The sequence below is a fragment of the Pelmatolapia mariae genome, linkage group LG2 (assembly GCF_036321145.2).
Source record: "Pelmatolapia mariae isolate MD_Pm_ZW linkage group LG2, Pm_UMD_F_2, whole genome shotgun sequence".
Classification (NCBI taxonomy): Eukaryota; Metazoa; Chordata; class Actinopteri; order Cichliformes; family Cichlidae; genus Pelmatolapia; species Pelmatolapia mariae.
The window spans coordinates 32,123,072-32,142,408 of NC_086228.1; the positions used below are offsets into that span (position 1 = coordinate 32,123,072).

A 19,337-nucleotide genomic window follows, 5' to 3' on the forward strand; every position below is an offset into this window, starting at 1 on the left:
CGTTTACTCTTCTTTAACGTTTGTAAACCATGTGTCACATTCTTTCCGCTGCAGGTCAGCCTCTCAGCACCAGTTCTGGGTTCCAGCAGAGGTGGAGGAGGAGGTGGAGAATGAAGAGATGCTGGCAGAGAGCAGGAGCAGATACATCTCCTTCCCTGGGAGCTTCGTTCCTGTTAGCCATTTCTGCAGAGCTCCACTGAGTGATGGCAAGCTCTGTCAGCGGCAAGACCGCTTCAAGGTAACAGGATAAACTCATAAAGTGAGAAACTGTTGGTCTCCCTCTGGTTCACCAAACTGAGCAAGGCCTGTGTCTCCTCAGTGTCCTTTCCATGGCCCCATCATTCCACGAGACCAGGAGGGTCGACCCTGCCGGCAGGAGGACCGAGAGAGGGAGGAGCAGGAAGAAAGGAGGAAGAGAGAGCAGCAGCCTGGTGAGAAGTGAAAAATACAAACAAATTTGAATCACACAGAAGAAATGTCATCAGAGGGATAAATTTTAACAATAGCATCAAAGGTTTGTAAGGGAAGGGCACACAGAGTTGCACTGAGTCTTTGTGACTCTAGAGCAAGGAGGAGGAAGTCAGGAGTGGCAGAGAAATATGCGAGCGGTTCTGGGTGGATCTGGGATTACATCAGGGCTGACCTCTGAGCCTGTGGTTATGGACAGGGTGACAGAGTCTATGGAGATGCTCGAAGTGAGTGTAGGGAGTCAAGCCTTGAGGGGGAGGTATGTTCTGGAGTAGAGAGGATTGAAAGTCTGTAGAAATGAGATGGAAAACATGCACGAATGAGACGGAGGCAGGTGTATAGGGTGATGTGTGACCGAGGTGGTAGTGAGAGTTCTATGATGTATGCAGGCTGTGGCACTGACACAAAGACAGGACCTGGAGTTAGAGGTGGAAGAGTTAAAAATGCTCAGCTTTTCTTTGAGAGTAACCAAGAGCGACAGAATTAGAAATGAGTGTATGTGAGGGACAGCTCAGGTCGTGTGGCTGCGTCTCCAGTCTGCAGGATGTCCAGCAGCTGCCTGCAGTGTCTTAACCAGCTGCTGTGTGTGTGTGTGTGTGTGTGTGCGTGTGTGTGTGCGTGCGTGCGTGCGTGTGCATGTGTGTGTGTGTGTGTAGCCGTAGCTTGCAGTCCAGTGAGTTGTGAAATAGCATCTTTTGTTACCAACTACAATATCGATCCAAGAGTCTTAGACGCACATACACACACATCAGCTTCACAGTAGGGGGGCGCTGGCCTGAATAACTTGATGAACTGTTGGCCTCAGCTGCTTTTACCTCTTCAAACATCCACAGGCACATACAGTGAGCCTAAACGGCCAGTAACACACACAGACCACTTCCCACAGTAGCAGCTACGCTCAAACATAATTGTTTTTACTGAATTATTGCTTTATATCCATGCCAAGGGTTGCCCATAGTAACCATCTCTGTAGGCCGCTCCAAGGAACCTAATATCAGACTCTGACTGTAAGTGTATTTGTAACAGTACAGTTGTGTTACCAAAAAGTTCTGTCAACCAGAGAATAAAAATCAAAAGCTTCACTTGATGTAACCTTACCATAAAATTCCATCAGTACAATATGTCAGCAGTCTGAATCCTCTCTGAATGCGCTGAGAAAAAGGCTTTTAGAGGATAAGAAGTACTTTAGCTGTTAGTGTCATTTGCCGTACAAGAGCACTGTCATCATGGAAGTCTTCTTTAAGTTACTGTCAGTCATGTAGCAGCAGTGCCTTTATGTTTTACAGCTATATTAATCCTGCAGTGTCCACAAAGCAATGGCTGAACCTTCCTGCTTAATTGCTTCCAGATGACCACAAGTCAACAAAGTACAATAGGGTGAGCTGGCTGATGAGAAGCCGGTCGAGATTAGTGTCAGTCTTCCTGGTCGGCTTCCTTATACTGAAGTCAGTAGGGCAGCGAAGGATTTCTTAATGGAGTTTGATGAAGCTGGTCACTGACAGATGAGAAGCAGCAGGTGGTGAGGAAGCACACAGCCAGCCTAAAGAAACTATGTCTAACTTATTAGAAAGTAGAAGCAATTTATTATCCATATTATTATTGAGGGTGTGAAATTACAAAAAAACAACCAAATTAGAAATTGAAAACTATAGACAGACACACCCACAACACAAAATGCAATTAGGGAATAGAGGAAATCAAAGATTATAAATATTTGTGTTTTAATTGAATCCATTTGCTGTCAAGTTTCCGGATTAAAAGCTAAATTGAACACAGATTCCTATAAGCTACAGCCTGTAAATCATAGTGAAGATTATTTTTCAGTCTTCTGGTGAATACTGCAGAGGCATCTGTTGCTATGGTCACTCAGTTCTATTTACAACTGTTAGTGAAATACTGCTACTATGTAGCCACAAAAGTTTTCATAGGACTCTGTACAGTCCTTTGAAGTAAGTACTACTTTACTGCTTCCATAGGAGTTTAGTAGCAACCCGATGCTCTTAATCAAGTGCACTTGATTAACTGTTCATCAGCATGTGGGAAAAAGCAGAATTAGTGGAGCATCCAGGAACTCCAGGAGCATCAGCAACTGTTGCTTCCCATCAGTATTAGAGAGGTTACGAAGTCATTACCAGATGATATGAAGTTTATTAAGATTATTCACAAGTGCAAACAGTCAAGAGAGTCGCCATCTTTCCAGGAGGACACATCCCAGCGTATTCACCCTGCCATGGGTGAATATGCTGGGATGCTCCCATGCTCAGAGAAACAAAACAAAAAAAGCCAGTTACATCTTAGTCTCTGCAGGACTCAGAATGTCAAATGTTAGAGTTTATGACAGTACAACTAGAGGAACTAACAGCCAGGGTTTGGAAGGGTCACCAGAAGAAAACCTTGCCTTTTTTCTGTAAAAGGTTGTACAAAGCACAAGACGAGCTTCATTTACTAATATTTGTATGGAATCGTTCTTATTCTGCGCAGAAAGTTGGTTCCCACGCAACGTTTATGAAAAGTGCGTACCAGCCTATTTTGTTCTTATTACTATTTTACGTTAGCAAGTTGGACTTGTTCGGAAACAACAGCCTTGTACGATCTCTACTACGATCTGCATACTGCCCTGCCCCGTTTTTCAATCTAAGGAAACATGTTTCTCTCCAGGTGAAGCGGTGAAAGCGGAGGTGACAATGTGTCTTTAGAGGAGCCTGCACCTCTAGGCAAGAAATAAGGAGGAAGTCTGACTCTTATATAGCGCTTTTCTTCTCTCCCAGAGTACTCAAAGCACTCTATACAACACATTCACCCAATCACTTTTCTTCTACGTTTTCAGTGCTTCCTCACGAACATTCATCCATCGGAGCGCAACTTGGGGTTAGTATATTGCCTAAGGAAATATGCAAACTGGAGGAGCCAGGAATCGAACCACTAACCTTCCGATCAGTAGATGGCCTGCTCTACCTCCTGAGCTACAGCCACCCCAACTAGAAAGTTAAATAGTGTCTGAGGTGTAAGGCAGGAGCCTGCAGAGGCGCACACAGGAGTAGTGAGTGACCCTTTAAAATAAATGAATGAATAAAAAGTGACACAAGAAAAAGTAGAATACATCTGCCAAAATCCAGATTCTCCAGCATTCATGGGACAGTGCCAAGAAATTAGACTGCAAGTGACGACATCTAGCAACAATGGAAGTCATTTTTAATGACAGGTTGTTACAGGTGACATTCAAGATAGAATGAGAATATGTGTGTAAATCATACGTACAAACTTTTTAACACGTTCAGACTTAGAGAACAAATTTTGACCATGCATAAGAACAAATGGCAGGCTAGCTGCTAATAATTACACTAAGAATTATTATTATTTGTATGAAAACCTTAAGCCCCAAAATGTTCAGAATAACAATAAATCATCAATCATCGTTGCCATGGAAACGGTGTGGAAAGCTGCACCGCTCCTGGCTTCCTTCCTTGACCTCAAATGTTATTTAGTTTCTCACATTCAAGGTGCAACATTTAATTACAACATCATTGCAACACTGCTTCACCTGGATAATATAGAGAACTGGGGGCGGGGCACAAGTTCTGTTGGTACAGAGCTCAGAACAGAGGCTGGTAAAGTCACACAGAAGACAGTTATTTCAAGGTAATGCTGCTAAAGGTGGTTCTACAATTTATTAACCAATGGGGTATGCTTTGATTTTTACAAGACTACACAGACACAGAGGTCTGTGAAAATCTTCTTTTTCTCATGACTGTGTTACTCTTTTTTCTTTTTTTCTTTTTTTTTTAGCTCTGCTCTTGTCTTATATTAAGAATTGTATGTTGCGTTATGCATCTGACTCAGACCTACACACACACACACACACACACACACACACACACACACACACACACACACACACACACACACACACACACACACACACACACTCTTACCAAAAAATAAGAAGTCTATTCAGGTGATTGACAGGGAGGAGGGAAATGGATGCTGTGCTACTCTGTCACATATATGCAGGCTCCTAGTGTTAAGTGATGCGTAACCGAGTTACATTTGAACCAACCAAAGACCCCAGACGCACACACACCTCTGCCCCCTGCCCTACCACACACACACACACACACACACACACACACACACACACACACACACACACACACACACACACACACACACACACACAGACCCCAGCTGGATGGACTAAGAGGTGTTGACAGAGAAAAGAGCCCTGCTGCAACACTGATTAAATTCCCACTGTTATTCTCGCTTGCCTGTCTTTTTTCTCCTCTCGTGCTTTTCTTTTGATTGTTCTTTCATCTCTTCTCTTTTTTATTTTCTCTGAAACTTTCAACAACAAAGTGACACACACTTTGAACACACATGAATCTAAATGCAGCTGCTCCTCTTATAGCAGTAATGATTCCCCTAAATACACCAGCTGCTTTTCAATTACTGCTCGTGTGTGTGTGAGAGTGTGATGAGGGATAGTTGAAGGTCTAGTCAGACCCGGGGTCAGAGCAGCTGATTAATAACCCTGCATACACGCTCACTCTGAGCTGGGGTCAGTGTTTTGACGGAGCACTGAGTGTGGCTTCAGTCCCATCACAATCACGGTGTAATTACTTTGCATTACCGCAGGTTTATCTAGAATTCCTTCGCAGTACATCATTAACTAGAAATGTCTCTTCATTTAGATCGTCATTGCTCTGCATTACAGCTGCTTTTACTTTATCAGCCAGAATTATGACGTTACAGTTTTCATTAACACCAAAATTGCATCCGAATGAGCCCGTAGGACACGCTGTTTACGACCCATGCTCTGGAAGGCCGTCCGCTGTGAGCTCATTTACATTATCACTTCTAATTACTTCATTACACTTCTCAGTCAAATTGGTTTTTGTTCAAGTTTTAGGCTATCATAGCAGCTCATACAGGGAGTAACCTTACACGCACCAGGCCTTTGTACGCATGCAGAGAGAAGTTTAATATCCACATTTTTAAATGGCTGTTTGTTTGTTTGTTTGTTTTTTTAAGTCCAGTTTAAGGCTTCAGTCCTAGTCTTAATCTTAGTCCATAGGCTGTATAGAAAAGCTGGACAATAAGTGAAACCTGGATTCTTTTAAATAATTAATAGTGTGTAGAAGTCTGAGAAAATTCCCCTCAGCTGCCTTAGTCTATGATCTCAGAAAACATTTTCCTAATGGCCATATTGAATTAAACACTGGTTCCAAGTCTCATTGAAGACAACATAATGTCCTGTTTGTAAATCCTGGCAGGGATCCTGGGGCAGGATATCAGTCCAGGCTGACATGAATTGGTCTGATGGTGAACGGGTATTTCTTTTAATCCCTTGGCTGTGCTGCTACAGGACGCTCACTGCTGTCTTCAAAGCCACAGGTGTTGCTGCACAGAACAAATCTCAGCTGAAATGAAAAAAGAGGACAAAATGAAAAGTTTTCATAGTTTTCTCAGGACCTCTGATCTTTTCCCGCTGTTGCGGCAGCTCTCTCTGTTCCACCTGGCAGATCTTTGCACCGAACTGCTGGATTATATAGACAAAAGTACCGAGCCACGCCTCTTCATCCCTCTGAATGAGGTGAGATGAAGAGTGGGAGAATCCTAAACGTCCTCCAGGAGCAGAGTAACATTTGTCTTTCTGTTGCAGATTGGCGAGATGCAGAATTGATGCGAGACATTGAGGCAGCAACAGGAGAGGACCTGGGTTCTGACCGGCTGGGCGGTAAAAAAAGGAAAGGAAAGAAGAAGAAATACCCCCACCTCAGCGACCTGAAGCAGAGCACCTACACGTCCCGCTGCAGACTAGAGAAGAAAGTCTTTAACAAGTACGAATGCTAACTTCAGCTTCTAGATGATTCTCTGAGTGTAGGAGCTAAGAACATGTGCTTGGTGAAACTGGAAACGACCAACTAGCTAAAAGATGGAAACTTTGTCAAAGACAAAACAGTGTGGCATACATCGAGTCAAATAAAGTTAAGCCACTGAACACAGGCCTCAAAAAGGCACCTAACTGCTAAACTGTTATTTATGGGTAGGCTAGCTAAGACCCAATTAATCAGTGTATTTTAGGCACTTTACTTACTAGCATCATATCACAAAAAACACATCATTTGTTTTCTTTTCTTTCACCAAATCTACAAAAAAAATTTTTTAAACTGTAGAGGCAAGTATCACAGTCTAAGAGTAGAAATATGGAGCTAGAAATGAGCAGAATGGGTTTTAGCTCCTGGGCCTAAAGTTGTTGTTTCTTTGGATTTTTCCCATCAATCCTTCTCATTGTCCTTCTCTTGCTTTCCTCCCTGCTCTGTTCTCCCTCCCTTCAGGAGTTCCCTGAGAAGAGTGGCTCAGGTGATGAATAAGGCTGACAAGAGAAAACACGACAAGTTCTCCAACCAGTTCAACTATGCTCTCAACTAAGCTCGTGTGCCTTTAACTGAAGTCAGACGGGTGGAGTGTTGCTCTTAGTAACCTTTCAGCCCCCGTTACAGGACCGCTCCTGTGTTTATCGTTTGTTATTTATATGTCTCTTTTATGTCTCCACCTCTTGTAGAGATTCAGGGAAACAAGGAGCTAAAGAATGCATTGTCACATTTCAAATTGGAACTTTTTGTATTTGTAGTTGAGCTTATGTGAGGCTGACTCTGTAGGAACAGGGCTGGGAACAGTGAAGGAGGCGGAAGCTGGAAGACTGAATCGCCAAACTTGATCCACAGTTTTGTACAATAAAGGTGAAATGTTAAGAGTCCAGAGTTGTTGTTTCTTTGTAATGAAAGAAGAAGTGTTTCAATAATTGCTGGGAAATATGATGATAAAGGAAATCTGATGATAAAGGATTCTGTGTGTTCTACCTCAAAGCTGATGCTCGATACAGGACATGAAAGTTGTTTCATATGATATGACTTCTGTGACAGCTGATTGCTAAAGCTAATGATCAACTGACTTTTACACTTTCTATATTCTTATTACATTGGTGTTTTGTGTGATTGACAGGTTTCAAATGCGTTTTAGTGAGAATAAAATTGTAAACCTGCATCTTGTTACATTTTTGCCTTTTTGCTGTCCTTTTAAACGAGATTCATTGAACACAACAACACTGATTGTAGGAAAGTTCTCATGTGAAGCTATTTTAGGAATAAGTGGCAACTAAGGGGAGTAAATAAATATATATTTGCAGCACTATATTGAAAAGACAGGTCATATTTGGTTTACATTGCAGTGACATATCACGAGAATAGCAGACATCCTGCAGCTTAAGAAAAATGATTTGCATCTTTTCTCTATGATCTATGATTCTCTACACTTAATGAAGAACTCACTGACAGCTCAGTAATGCATTTCCATCAAATTACACGTCTTACAGAGAATGTTTTTTCAAAAATGGTTAAAACTAAATGTAATTTAGCTTCAGTAACACAAGATCCTACATTTCTCATAGCACAACTAATAATGCCTGGTAGGGGCAACATGGTGTTGTTGGCACTGTTGTGTCACAGTAAGAAGAAGGTTCTGGGATCACATCGTCAGCGTGTCTGTGTGGAGAACCCCATGTCTGCATGGGTTCTCTCTGGCTTCCTCCCACAGTCCAAAGACATACATGGGGTCAGCTTAATTGGCTGTAAGTGTGAATGTGAGTGTTCTGTGTTAGCCTCTGGCCCTATGAGAGCTGGGATAGGCTGCAGCCCCCATTAAACCCTGTATTGGATAAGCAGGAGAGGATGGATGAATGGATGGAACTTGTACTCCACTGACTTCTGATTGTGGATTTTGTAGGGTTGGTCCTGGCCTCCCATGGGACACCTTAAAGCCTCAGCTCATCCATGATTTGCTCTGCCTCTCCTGGCTTCACTGCTTGCTGCTGCCTTGATCTGATGCCATGAGGATCCACCAGCACTCCTCCCCAGCAGACATGCCGTTCCTGAAACACTCAGACTTTCTTAGCCTGGCCTGCCACCTCACTCCGGACTGTTTCACCATCATTAAATCCCTTGGACTTCTATATTATCCATAAAGGCAGCAATTTTGTCTATGCGGAACATGGTATTTCCTTTGTACTGTCTGACAGGCACACGGAACGTGTTATTCAGTCAGTACTTTTGCAATGATGACATTATAACAAATCTAATGAGAGTATTCTGGGCAATCTGAGACCACTGGCTTGCATCCACACCTGTCCAAACATCAGCTATCATTTTATTGCAGGTTATTATTCTTATTCTTATTATTATTATTATTGTTATTAATAATAATAATAATAATAATAATAAATGCTAAAACCTGCAGCTCCTCTAGTGGCCACTTGATCCTGGTTAAAAAAGTTAGTGAGTCCTCAATGACCGTCATGTTAAAACGTCCAGTTTACAGCAAAAACTGCGGAACATGTTTACAGCCTGCTGCAAAACAGTGGATTCCTCCTTCGTAACAGTTGTAAAGCTTAAATCAGGGGTGTGGCTGCCGTGATTGACAGGTGTGCTGGAACGAGGAGCTGTAGCTCTAAAAGTCAGTCACTCCCATAGACTCCCACACGATGCCCACACAAATGTATCTGTTTTAGGCTTGTTTTGGGCTTGTTTCGTTTATACCAGTTTTGGGGGAAAAAAACTCATAAAATAAAAACTGTGATAATATAGCTTCAAGCATTAATTGTGCTGCCAAATGTGTATCAACACTCTTTTGTTTAAGCTGTGCTGAGATCTGAACCCATACCTCAACACAGCTTATTCAAGTTAAACTATTAACCAAACTAGAACTTCAGTTGCTCTAAGCAGTTTCATATGATTGGCTGTAAGCTACTGGATATGAGTGCACAAAGTACCCATGTCTTCTAACTTGGTATTCTATATGAAGCAATTAAATTTTAGCACTAAGTTCAGGATGTGATGTGATGTTGTGCTGGGAAATCTTGGGTCTCAGCATGGGAATCAAAGTGATATGCACTGCACCTGCACCCGGACACACTGCACAAATTATTCAGGGATTATATCAACGCACCTTTGAAACACTTGTGGCCTCTTGCAGTGGAGTAACTGCAGAAAGTGATGGAGGCATGCTAGCAGACTGACACTGCATGAATATGCAAAGTTCATGTGAAACTAAAAAAATACTACTCTATATCACTTTTTACTAAATGAAAAAATACAACTACTGAAAGGTGACCGCTGCTTTTTTTTAAGAAGCTTTCTATCATTAATATCCGGGAGGCGTGTCTTTCTGGAGTATATCTGACCTCCTTCAGCGTTGACTGTCATTACAACGTTCTGTCGATGTCAGTGAACACAGTCTTGACATCATGCTGCAGACTCTACTTCCTTTGTTGTTCCTATTTTGGGCGGAGGGCTGAAAAATGCATCCAATGCAGAAATGCCTAAAACTATTTTGCAAATGGCCATTTGAGGGTGGCTTACAGTAAGGGTGACTAGATCCATGTTTTATACGCAGTGTGTGAATCATGTTCTTCATATTTAACAGCAGCAGCAAACACTTTGGAAAGCAGGCTGGTTGCCACAGCACTTTCCCCTTTTAAGCAACAGAGACTAACACTGGCGCTTTTCTCTGATAATAACATAAAACAAAATAATCCACTCAAAGAGATGGTTACACTTAACGATGACTGATTAACCAAATAGATTTGATGCCGTTTCCTCTTAAATATGTTCTTAGATTTCCCAACACTGCAGAGAGTCCTGTGAAAACTTTCTTTTTCACTACTGAGGCTCGTAAGCTAAAATAAGTTGGAGAGTTGGATTTTGTTTTTTTTGTTTTTTTTTTTAACTGAAGATAAAAGATTCATTTTGATTAAATGTTTTTCATTTTGTGTCAGACCATAAATGTCCTGTAGAACATTATACAGCTCTGTTTAATCCTGACCAAGCAAAAGCTTCAAGTATTACAAAAACAGACAAATAAAACAGAAAACTACATTTTTGTCACTTCCGGATAAATATTGTAGACATCATTACAAGATAAAATTTCAAAAAAAATATATTGTTATAAATTAAAGGCGCTCAAATGTAAATAAAGGAGAACATACACTCAGCTGAAGGAACTGAACTGAAACAAAATCATCTGAAATAATGAAATGTTTAAAGAAAGGCCGCTCGACACTCTGTTCAGCGGGGGAAATGGGATGTCTACAGCTGTGCGCTACGCAAGCATGGCACTGCTCCAGATGTTCCTGTTACTGGCTCTTTGGAACATGCTTCAAGCACAGTATGACTATTTAAAGTCCGACAAAGAAGCAAAAACTGCAAACTCTCACTGCACTCTCTCGCTTCTTTTCAACAGTTTTCTGGTCTTTTGAGACAAAAAAAAATGGTGACATTGTGACACTGTCGCTCCAGTTTTCGTTAAAATGTTCAATTTTCTTGCTCCTTTTATTAAAAAAAAATCTCGCTCACACTCTTAGTGGACTTTGCACGTGTGCTGTCCGGCTGCTCCTGCTGCGGTCTGTGCGGACTATTTCAACTTATCCGTATCACGCGGCTCGGTCTGTTTTCCAGGCACATGATTGGCTCGGCTCAGTGCTATTCTTATTGTCATTGGCCTATCGTGCTGTCAAAACATTAACGAAAGATTTTAATCGACGTTATATTCATCACGTCTCATATTTCTATGAAAGAAAAGTCATTTCACTGTAATTATCTTTATCGTTTTTGAGATTTGTATTGTTTTGTCGCAAACCCCTTCCTCGCATAAATATTTTCCAGTTGCCATTTGGATTTTTTTATTGGTTTGTTTTTGACAAACAGGAAATCTCACAGATATCCAAACCAACCAACAGGCCCAGGATTAGCTTCACACCCAAACCCTGCATGGAAGTTACTTACCTCTGAGGCACTGCAGCACTCAACGCTTCAGCTCACTGTTATTAAAAAAAAAACAATTACTGGGATACTTTTCTGTTTAATTGTCATCATTTTAATATCAAAGGACAATACCATGTTGAGCTGAGGACTCAGTACATCCAAGGATTTTATGGAAACTGTTAACCACCTCAATAAATAAAAGAAATGAAAACGATCACAGCTGGAGTTACATGGTACTGACAATAGATCAAGCCATTCTCAAGTCTTAAATAAACATTCAATATTTTTACAGACTTTAGAAAAGAAAACAATGAGATCAACTATTTGTCTATTACAGTGTTTAAAACAGCATTCAGAGCTAGAACATAGATTTATGTACAGTTCTGCAAGATATTAACATTCTATCAAAATAAAATTAAAGCCTTTAAACGCTGGTAGTAAAAAAGGGGGAGGAGCTGAACGCTGTGCTGCAGTTCATACTGGGACATTTCAGTCAGGGTTTCTGTGTGTGTTTGTGTGTGTATCTACAGGTGTGAGAGTGTATCTACAGGTGTGTGCTGTAGAACGCAGGTGCAGCATAACTCTGTGTCCCCAGCATGAAGGGAGACAGGACGTGGCTGGCGGTGAGGAAAGGCAGCTGGACAAGGCTCCCAGCAGGGGGGTGATGGTGGCCGGCATAGCCTGTGTGCATGGCCAGATGCCCACTGACTGGAGGGGATTGGCTCAGAGGGCTGAGGCTTCCCAAGCCTCCTCCCGCTCCTCCCCCTGTGCCTCCCGTGCCTCCTGCTCCACCCGTGCCGGTGGGGGCCGAGGTGTCGGCTCCAGGGTTCTGCTTCTTCCATTTGGTTCGCCGGTTCTGGAACCAGATCTTAACTTGGGTCTCAGTGAGGGAGAGGGACAGGGCCAGGTTGAGGCGCTCACACACTGACAGGTAGCGTGTGGACTTGAACTTGTTTTCCAGCGCCACCAGTTGCTCGTAGGTGAAGGCAGTCCGGGCTCTGCGGGGCTTCCCCGACTTGGAGTCTGAGCCAGAGCGTTTCCTCTTGGGCTTGGCCCCTTGGCCCCCATTGGTTTGGGGACTGGTGATCTGGCTTGTGGGGCCTCCGTTAGGGGTCTTTGTGTCTCTGCTGGGATCCTGGTGGCTGTGCTGGCCTAGTTCTCTGTCTCCATTACTGGGAAGAGCCGAGCTGCTCTCCTCACTGCTGTAGGGCCCGTCTGCAGCCTCTGAGTCCGGGGTCCCAGATCTGTGGAAGTCCTCCTCATCCGGACTTCTGTATATAAAGCCCTCCTCTAGAAGAACGCACACAACAAAGAGTTCAGCCACATGTAACATCCAACAAGTTCTCCATCCTATATGGTTATACAGGTGGTTTGTCTCTACAACCCACAGTAGCTTAATGAAGTGGTTTCTTCAGATTAAGGCATACCAAGCTCATGTTTAGGCTTATGTAAGTAGTTCACTACCTGGATCACTACCAATACCTTAAGATATTTAGGCAGGCTAAATAAACCCATGGTTTAACCATGGTCCTGCACTGCTAGCAAGTTAAGCTAGTTAAACTAGATTTGGTACCAAATGTCACAGCTACAGAAACAAAGATACCAAAATATTGCGAGGAAGAGGGAGCACAGTGCGTTGTGTAATTCCAATTATTAGCGTCTGACAAATATGCATATGAACAAGTTAGCTCACAATATGGAGACTTCATAAAATGACTAGAGCTTTTTTAATTTATTTTTTCTGTAATATCAAACTGAATTCTTATTTCATCAGTTACAATCAGAAACATTTTTTTCAAAGGGTGTAAATTTAGGTACCCTTAAACATCTTCACTGCGAAGAAGGTTTGGCTTCAAATAAATACTTTAAGGTTCAGCTTCTTGGTTGCAGTAATAAATTGGTAGTATGGATTATGAAATGGTTACAGCTAGAAGAAACAATGCTGGCCATAAAGCAAACAGTGGTCTTCTAAGTACTAATTTTACTGGCCCATCTATTTACCCCTATCTCCTCATAATTACTGTTGCCACGGTAGGCCAATTAATCAAAAAAATGTAGCTAAGGATTGTAATTAGCTTAATTATCTGCTATATGGAAAAACAGTCTCTTCCCAGCATAATCAGTGAGTGTTGAACTGCGGTCCCAATTATGGCCACTGTACGCTTCCTTCAGAAACTTGCAGTTGAATTTAAAAATATCTTGAACGAATAAACACGTCAAGTTTCCAAAGACAGAGTAGCCATGAGCCTAACCTGAGTAAACAGCCAGAGGGCAAGAACGAGCTGCTGATACTGAGCTGCCAACTCTCTGCTCTCCATTAGTATTAATCACTGAGTCATCCAGTATCCATCATCATTTTTTGCTATGTGCTCCACTTTCTGGAGTTTACTCATCACACGATTACTGCATCATAAGTCTGTGGTGTCCTACTTCATTTGTGGCTAAATGAGTGAGGGCAATATTTGGAAATAAAATGATAAAATCAACAGAAATAAGAAGGCAATTAGATCAAGAAGGTTCTGAAAACAGTATCTTCAGACGAAACGAAAAGGTATGAAATGACCATAAACTGATCACCATACATTACTGTACACTGTAAAATATACTAGATGATTATCAGGTAAAAGAAATTGTGTTTGAATACTAATAGTGTGCTAAAATAACAATGGAGCATTGGATTATGGTGGATTTTAAGGTACCACAGATCAGCAGAAAAACGTTAATAGGCATTGTTGGAATGTCACTGATCCTTACCTCTTAAATGTCCAATTAAATATTTTAGCTGCAAATCGACTGCTTTTACATCAGCCCTTCAGAGGAGCACATGGTGCTTTAGTCTTTAATGAAACTGTAACTCTTTCTGAGTTGGTATCATCCAAACATTTAGAGGCTGCTGTTAGAGTCATACTGAAAAATTAAGCATTTACATGTGGAATACGAAATGCCAGGTTACTCTGCACTCAGTAGTGCAATTATACGTTAGGGACAAAAACGATCTGGACGTTCACGCTAAGCTTTCATACAGTTTGTGCATTGTGCACGTACATGTCATGAAAACACCGAGCACAGTCCACCTCAACATGTACAGCACACATGTGCTTACAGCCCTGCAAATGCTCTTATTGCTAATGTTAGAGAGATACTGTGTGTGCTTTTTTCACATTATTGGTTTGAATATTTTTGGCCCAATTATGCTGTTCCCTTTGTCCTTAATATCGACAACATCAACAGTTTTAAATGGCAAGAAAAAGTAAACTACACCTTGAATAATACTAAATTATATTTTTTTAAAAAATGTATAATGTAAGACATTATATTGTCCTACATTATAACTGTCCCCCCCCAAAAAAGTGAGAAAATAAAAGCATTTATTAACCAGTGACAAATCCACCTCCATGATTTCCACTAAAAAATGACAGTGAGCATGTGTTAGATCATTTGGAGTAAGACTGTGTAGTTTTACAGATTAAATCAGAGACAAAATATGTATGAAACCTAACCCAGAAGGGTTAGTTTAGCTGTGATGATGTAGACAGAAGAACCTGAGAGAAATTAAAAAAACAAGCAGGTTTACAGGTGTGCAGAAAAGATAGCTCAATAAGATTATGTTTTACATGTAATTTACTTATAAAATGTCCACTTTTTCCATTTTTCTCATATATAATAATAATAATACTTATTATTATATTAATAAAAATAATTAAGAATAAAGGAACCATGATGCTTGGTGAGATGGTTTCTTGTCCATTTTCTAATAAACAGAAATTAATAATAATTTGGTTTTGTTGTTGCTAAATACATGCCAGCCATTTAATCATATACTGATTCTAATTTAAATTTTTATTTTTTAAAAAGGCCTGATTTTACAGTCGCTAAAAATAAAGCCTTATTTGAAGTTACAACTATATTTATTATAGTTTGTACGTGATATTTATTTCGCTAGTTTCATTGTGCTGGGATACTTTTTTGGAAGTCAGTATAATAAAACAGAATAATAGTATACAAACTACAACAGCAGTGCATGTGTTCCTGTGATGTTTTTACTGTTTTCTTTCTTTTTCTTTTGTTTTGAGCTTTTGTTTTTAATCCAGCTCGACTATATCACGAAGTTATAATTATTTATGATGTGGGGTATATGCCTGTATCTGCTTCTGAAAAATAAAGTCAGAATTTTGTTGATTTGAAATCTGTAAAATGTACGGAAAATTTAATTAAAACAAATGAGAGATTAAAAAAAAAAAAAAAAAAAAAAAAAGGAAAATAAAAATGTGACGGAAAAAACAAAGAAAAGAGGAAAAAAAGGAGGAAGACGTCCAATACTGGTGTATAATAATATAAAATCGAGGAGATGGAGCTGATTGGAGCTAATGCGTTTACGTGGCGTCCATGAACTTAGTGCACACCTGCCAGTATTTACCGACCAATAATACCGATCACACAGGAACTGCAGCCAATTAACTTTTTTGCTCTTTTTAATTCTAGATATAAACAGATGCTGTTTAAAACTTAAAACCAGAGAGCTCGTTTGCGAAAAGAACCGTTCTCCCCATTCTTCCATTTTTTTAATGGTCCGTACTCGTGAGTTTTCTGATCTCTTACATCATCACAAGATTTCACCGAATAAGTGGCCTGGAACACAGATTTCTGTGTGACACCAGGGTTTAGTGAGAAAATATTTCCGTGATACGGACGAAGCAAAAGCCCAACAACAACTGGTGGGTAATTAAAACCAGAATCCTTAGGTCACAGTTAAACCACACAGAACAATGCAGTGCCCTTAAAATATGAACAGAATTAGAAAGGCCTTCTTCCGGATCACTTTTCTTCCGTCGGAAAAGCCTAGCGGTGTTCACAAAATATGTATTATTTATAAATAGCGTAAATGGGCTATATTAAAGTAGAAATGGAAAAGCTCTATATTCGAAATTGGGGTCTATGTAAAATGGTTACATTGATTAGGTTTCACTCAGGCTAATGTTGGCATGTTTAACTATATATGAATAAATCAGTTAATTCACGGGTAAGAATAAATATGATTTGAATGACACAGAAAATAAATAACCTAATTACTAACTACAAACGCGCGAGCACGCGCGCTCGCGCGCACACCTATTTTAATCATATAAAAAAACAGGTCAAATTTCTGAAAACGTTAAAGGATGTTACAGAATCGTTAAAAGCAGAGTGGTTTCTAAGGAAAGGGGACTTTCAAAAGTAACAGAAGCAGTTCGACCGAATTCAGCTGCCTTTAAAGACATTTGAACAGGAGGAAAAGACGTTACTGACGCAATGGCGGGAAATTAAAGGAAATGAAAAATAAATAAATAAATGATTCAATAATGGACTTGGTTTGAAGTCCACGTAGACTTACTGCTCTGATATTCGTCTGCACCGTAGCCCTTGCTGGCCTCGAGGCTGGGCTCGCGCTCCCCGACTCCTCCTCTCCGGTTCTCCGCTCCGTACACGCTCTGCTCGAGCTCGCCGCGGTGGCTCACGTGCTGTTGTTGCAGCTGGTGTCGCCGGCTGCTCGTGAACTTGTTGGGGTCCAGGATGTCCAGCACGGAGAAAGAAGTTGTCCGGTGCCCGATGGGGCCCTGGAGAGTAACAAATGGGAATGATTTATTTAGTTAAAAAAACAAGATATTATCGCCGGCCTTTTATCCCGTATAGTTGAATTTATTTGAACTTGCTTTTTTTTTTCTTGTCCCCCCCACAATTACGTTTTGCCACGCATTTTAACTGCTATATATTTAATTATAATATTAATAATGATCACTTTAAATATTATTATTATTATTATTATTATTATTACTATTAGTAGTAAGCAGTGTTAAAGTCAAAGACTGAAGTAAGACAAATCCCAGTGTTAGGTGTTGGTAGCACACATCACATCCAATAAAACAGACGGTAAAGTGTGTTCATAAAGCAAACATGAACACAGATCAGCTGCATTTCCTGCGCAGGCTGTGTAGCGGTCAATAGGCTATCAGAAGAAAAACGAATCAATCCCATTTTAAGCAGTGCAGTCTATAGATTTCTAAAACTTCAGTTTTACATTTCCACACGTAATTGGTTGGAAAATATGTGAGTTCAGGGGAAGGCTTACACTTAAGGTAAAATACTGCTTTACCCAGATTGTTTGAACCTGCATGTGGGCATAAGGTTTACTGTGTGATGTAGAAATGTTCAGACTTTTTATATCATAATTTATGTGGAGTCAAAAAGGTAGCCAAGTGTAAAAGACAGATAAAAGGTGGTGCAGTGACTCTGTTTCCACCCCTCCCTGCATTACATCCTGATTAGGATCATCCATTTATTAATGAGGCCAGTCTTGAGCATGTCGACATGAATAATCCTACATTAATATTGTAATTCTCTCTTTAAATAATCCCAGGGAGCCTCTGGAGAAAGACCCAGGGGCGTATTAACAACTGGTGATAAGAATAGTCTAATCGAAAAATACCACAATCAGAGCTGCGAATAAACACAATCACGTTTTATTTAAGAATAAACAAAATTCGCGTCTATGGAAAAAATATAGAGAAATGCCCGTCTTTACAAACAGGCCTACTTTGAATTATTCTGAAATCAATGAATTTCGTTCAGAAACGAACGAAAAAAACCCTGATAGCTTGAATTAATCCAGAGCAATAATAATAATAACAAAATAAAAGTCGGTGTCCTTCTTTACGGGAACGAATTTGAATGGTTTTGATTTAGAACTTTTTATTTTGTCTCTTTCCGATCACATTCTCCAGCTGCATTTTATTAAAGGCCTCATCTCCATAATATGACCCATAGCATGACAACACGGGCCACACATACATTTTAAAAACAAAGAATCATAGCAGTTACACAACAGGACAAAGTAACCAAATAATTTTATTTTAAAAACCGTCTTCAGTTTTCGGTGCTTCGGCTGCTCCCATTGCTAAGAATTCTTACTTTTCTGCTAGCCCAGCTACTTTTCGTGCCTTCCTTCTTTCACAAATGTAATATCTGTCTGTCTCGATGCTCTTTTATTTATGCTGCAGTGTCCCGGTTGTGTCCTGTCCACTGGTCTATATAGGCTACCTGAGAGTCTGCCGTTACTGTCTGCTGCTACAGTCACGCACCGCTCCGGTAGCGCTTCATAAAGTTTGCTCGTGCCCGTATTAGCCTACCTGCTGTGGCGGGGCCAACACCGGATTCGTCGGTGGAGGTTCCGAGTGGTTCTCCGTGGCCTGAGCATCTCTGCCGCCGGCGGTCGCGCTGGAGAAGAGCCGCTTCTCCCCTGCGGCGGCTCCGTCTAACAAGTCACCGCTGTCCGGGCTCACCACAGTTTGGACGCCGTCCCCGCCGCTGGGCGCCGGTAGCGCTCTGTCCCGACTCATGACGGGTGGCACGGCGTCCGTCACTGGCCCCGCCGCAGCTCTCTCCCGGCTTATCACGGTCTGGACCCCATCCGCTCTGTCCCGGTTCATCACTTTACTCTCCCTTTCCCATATAATAACAATCCGTTAGAGTTGAAAATTTAAAGAAACAAATCAACACCAAGTCGTTTTAAAGAGCTTGGATGATACTCATTTCAAATAACAAGTTCACGCCACAGGCCGGTTCATGTGTCCCGTCAGCATTCTGTCTCAAGTGGTGTGTTCACCCAGGTAAAGTTTTCCATTGGCATCCGGACAGTCTGGGCAGAATACGAGCTTTAGCTGGACTCTTGCTTCCGTCAAACTTTAAACTTCTTCTCTCCGGCCTTCATCCTCTACATCGGCCGCTGCAACTCAGCGTCTCCGGCGATCTTTTGTCTGTCCGTCTTGTACGGTGCCGTTATCCCGTACTGGCACGCACACATAAACAGCGCGCGACGTTCCGACCTCCAGCCTTGCGCGCTCTGGAAGCCTGACAGGAGTTGAAGGCGGGACAGACTGATCTATCTCTCTAATAGTTAAAACTAGCCTGCGCCCCCCTCTCTTGCTCTCTCCCCCCCATTAGTTAAGTGAAGAACCCTTTCTCTCCCCTCTCATTCTCTCTCTCTCTCTCTCTCTCAGTTCTTGTCTCCGTTTTTGGCTT

The 19,337-nt window shown here is 41.3% G+C and overlaps 2 protein-coding genes across 3 annotated transcripts in view; one reads left to right on the forward strand and one right to left on the reverse strand.

The window, feature by feature from the left end:
* The window catches only part of uvssa (UV-stimulated scaffold protein A), a 34,161-nt gene extending 26,660 nt beyond the window's left edge, over positions 1-7,501 (forward strand). For both annotated transcript variants that reach the window (XM_063498893.1, XM_063498902.1), the window contains exons 12-15: positions 55-238; positions 320-431; positions 6,128-6,305; positions 6,804-7,501. In XM_063498893.1, coding sequence (XP_063354963.1) covers positions 55-238; positions 320-431; positions 6,128-6,305; positions 6,804-6,897 — 568 coding nt within the window. In that variant the 3' untranslated portion in view covers positions 6,898-7,501. The remainder of the gene's footprint in view (positions 1-54; positions 239-319; positions 432-6,127; positions 6,306-6,803) is intronic.
* A 4,325-nt stretch (positions 7,502-11,826) lies between these two features.
* On the reverse strand, positions 11,827-18,745 carry nkx1.2lb (NK1 transcription factor related 2-like,b). The gene is made up of 3 exons (XM_063487628.1): positions 18,446-18,745; positions 16,654-16,876; positions 11,827-12,572 (listed from the first exon to the last, which is right to left on the reverse strand). The coding sequence occupies exons 1-3, from the start codon at positions 18,743-18,745 to the stop codon at positions 11,827-11,829; spliced, it is 1,269 nt and encodes a 422-aa protein (XP_063343698.1).
* Positions 18,746-19,337: the final 592 nt, after the last annotated feature.

Coding starts and splice junctions, on each gene's coding strand:
- nkx1.2lb (XM_063487628.1), bottom strand. CDS start 18,745: ATGAACCGGGACAGAGCGGATGGGGTCCAGACCGTGATAAGCCGGGAG. Junction 16,877..18,445: donor TGTTGGCCCCGCCACAGCAG/GTAGGCTAATAC, acceptor GTTACTCTCCAG/GGCCCCATCGGGCACCGGAC. Junction 12,573..16,653: donor TGCAGACGAATATCAGAGCA/GTAAGTCTACGT, acceptor GCGTTCTTCTAG/AGGAGGGCTTTATATACAGA.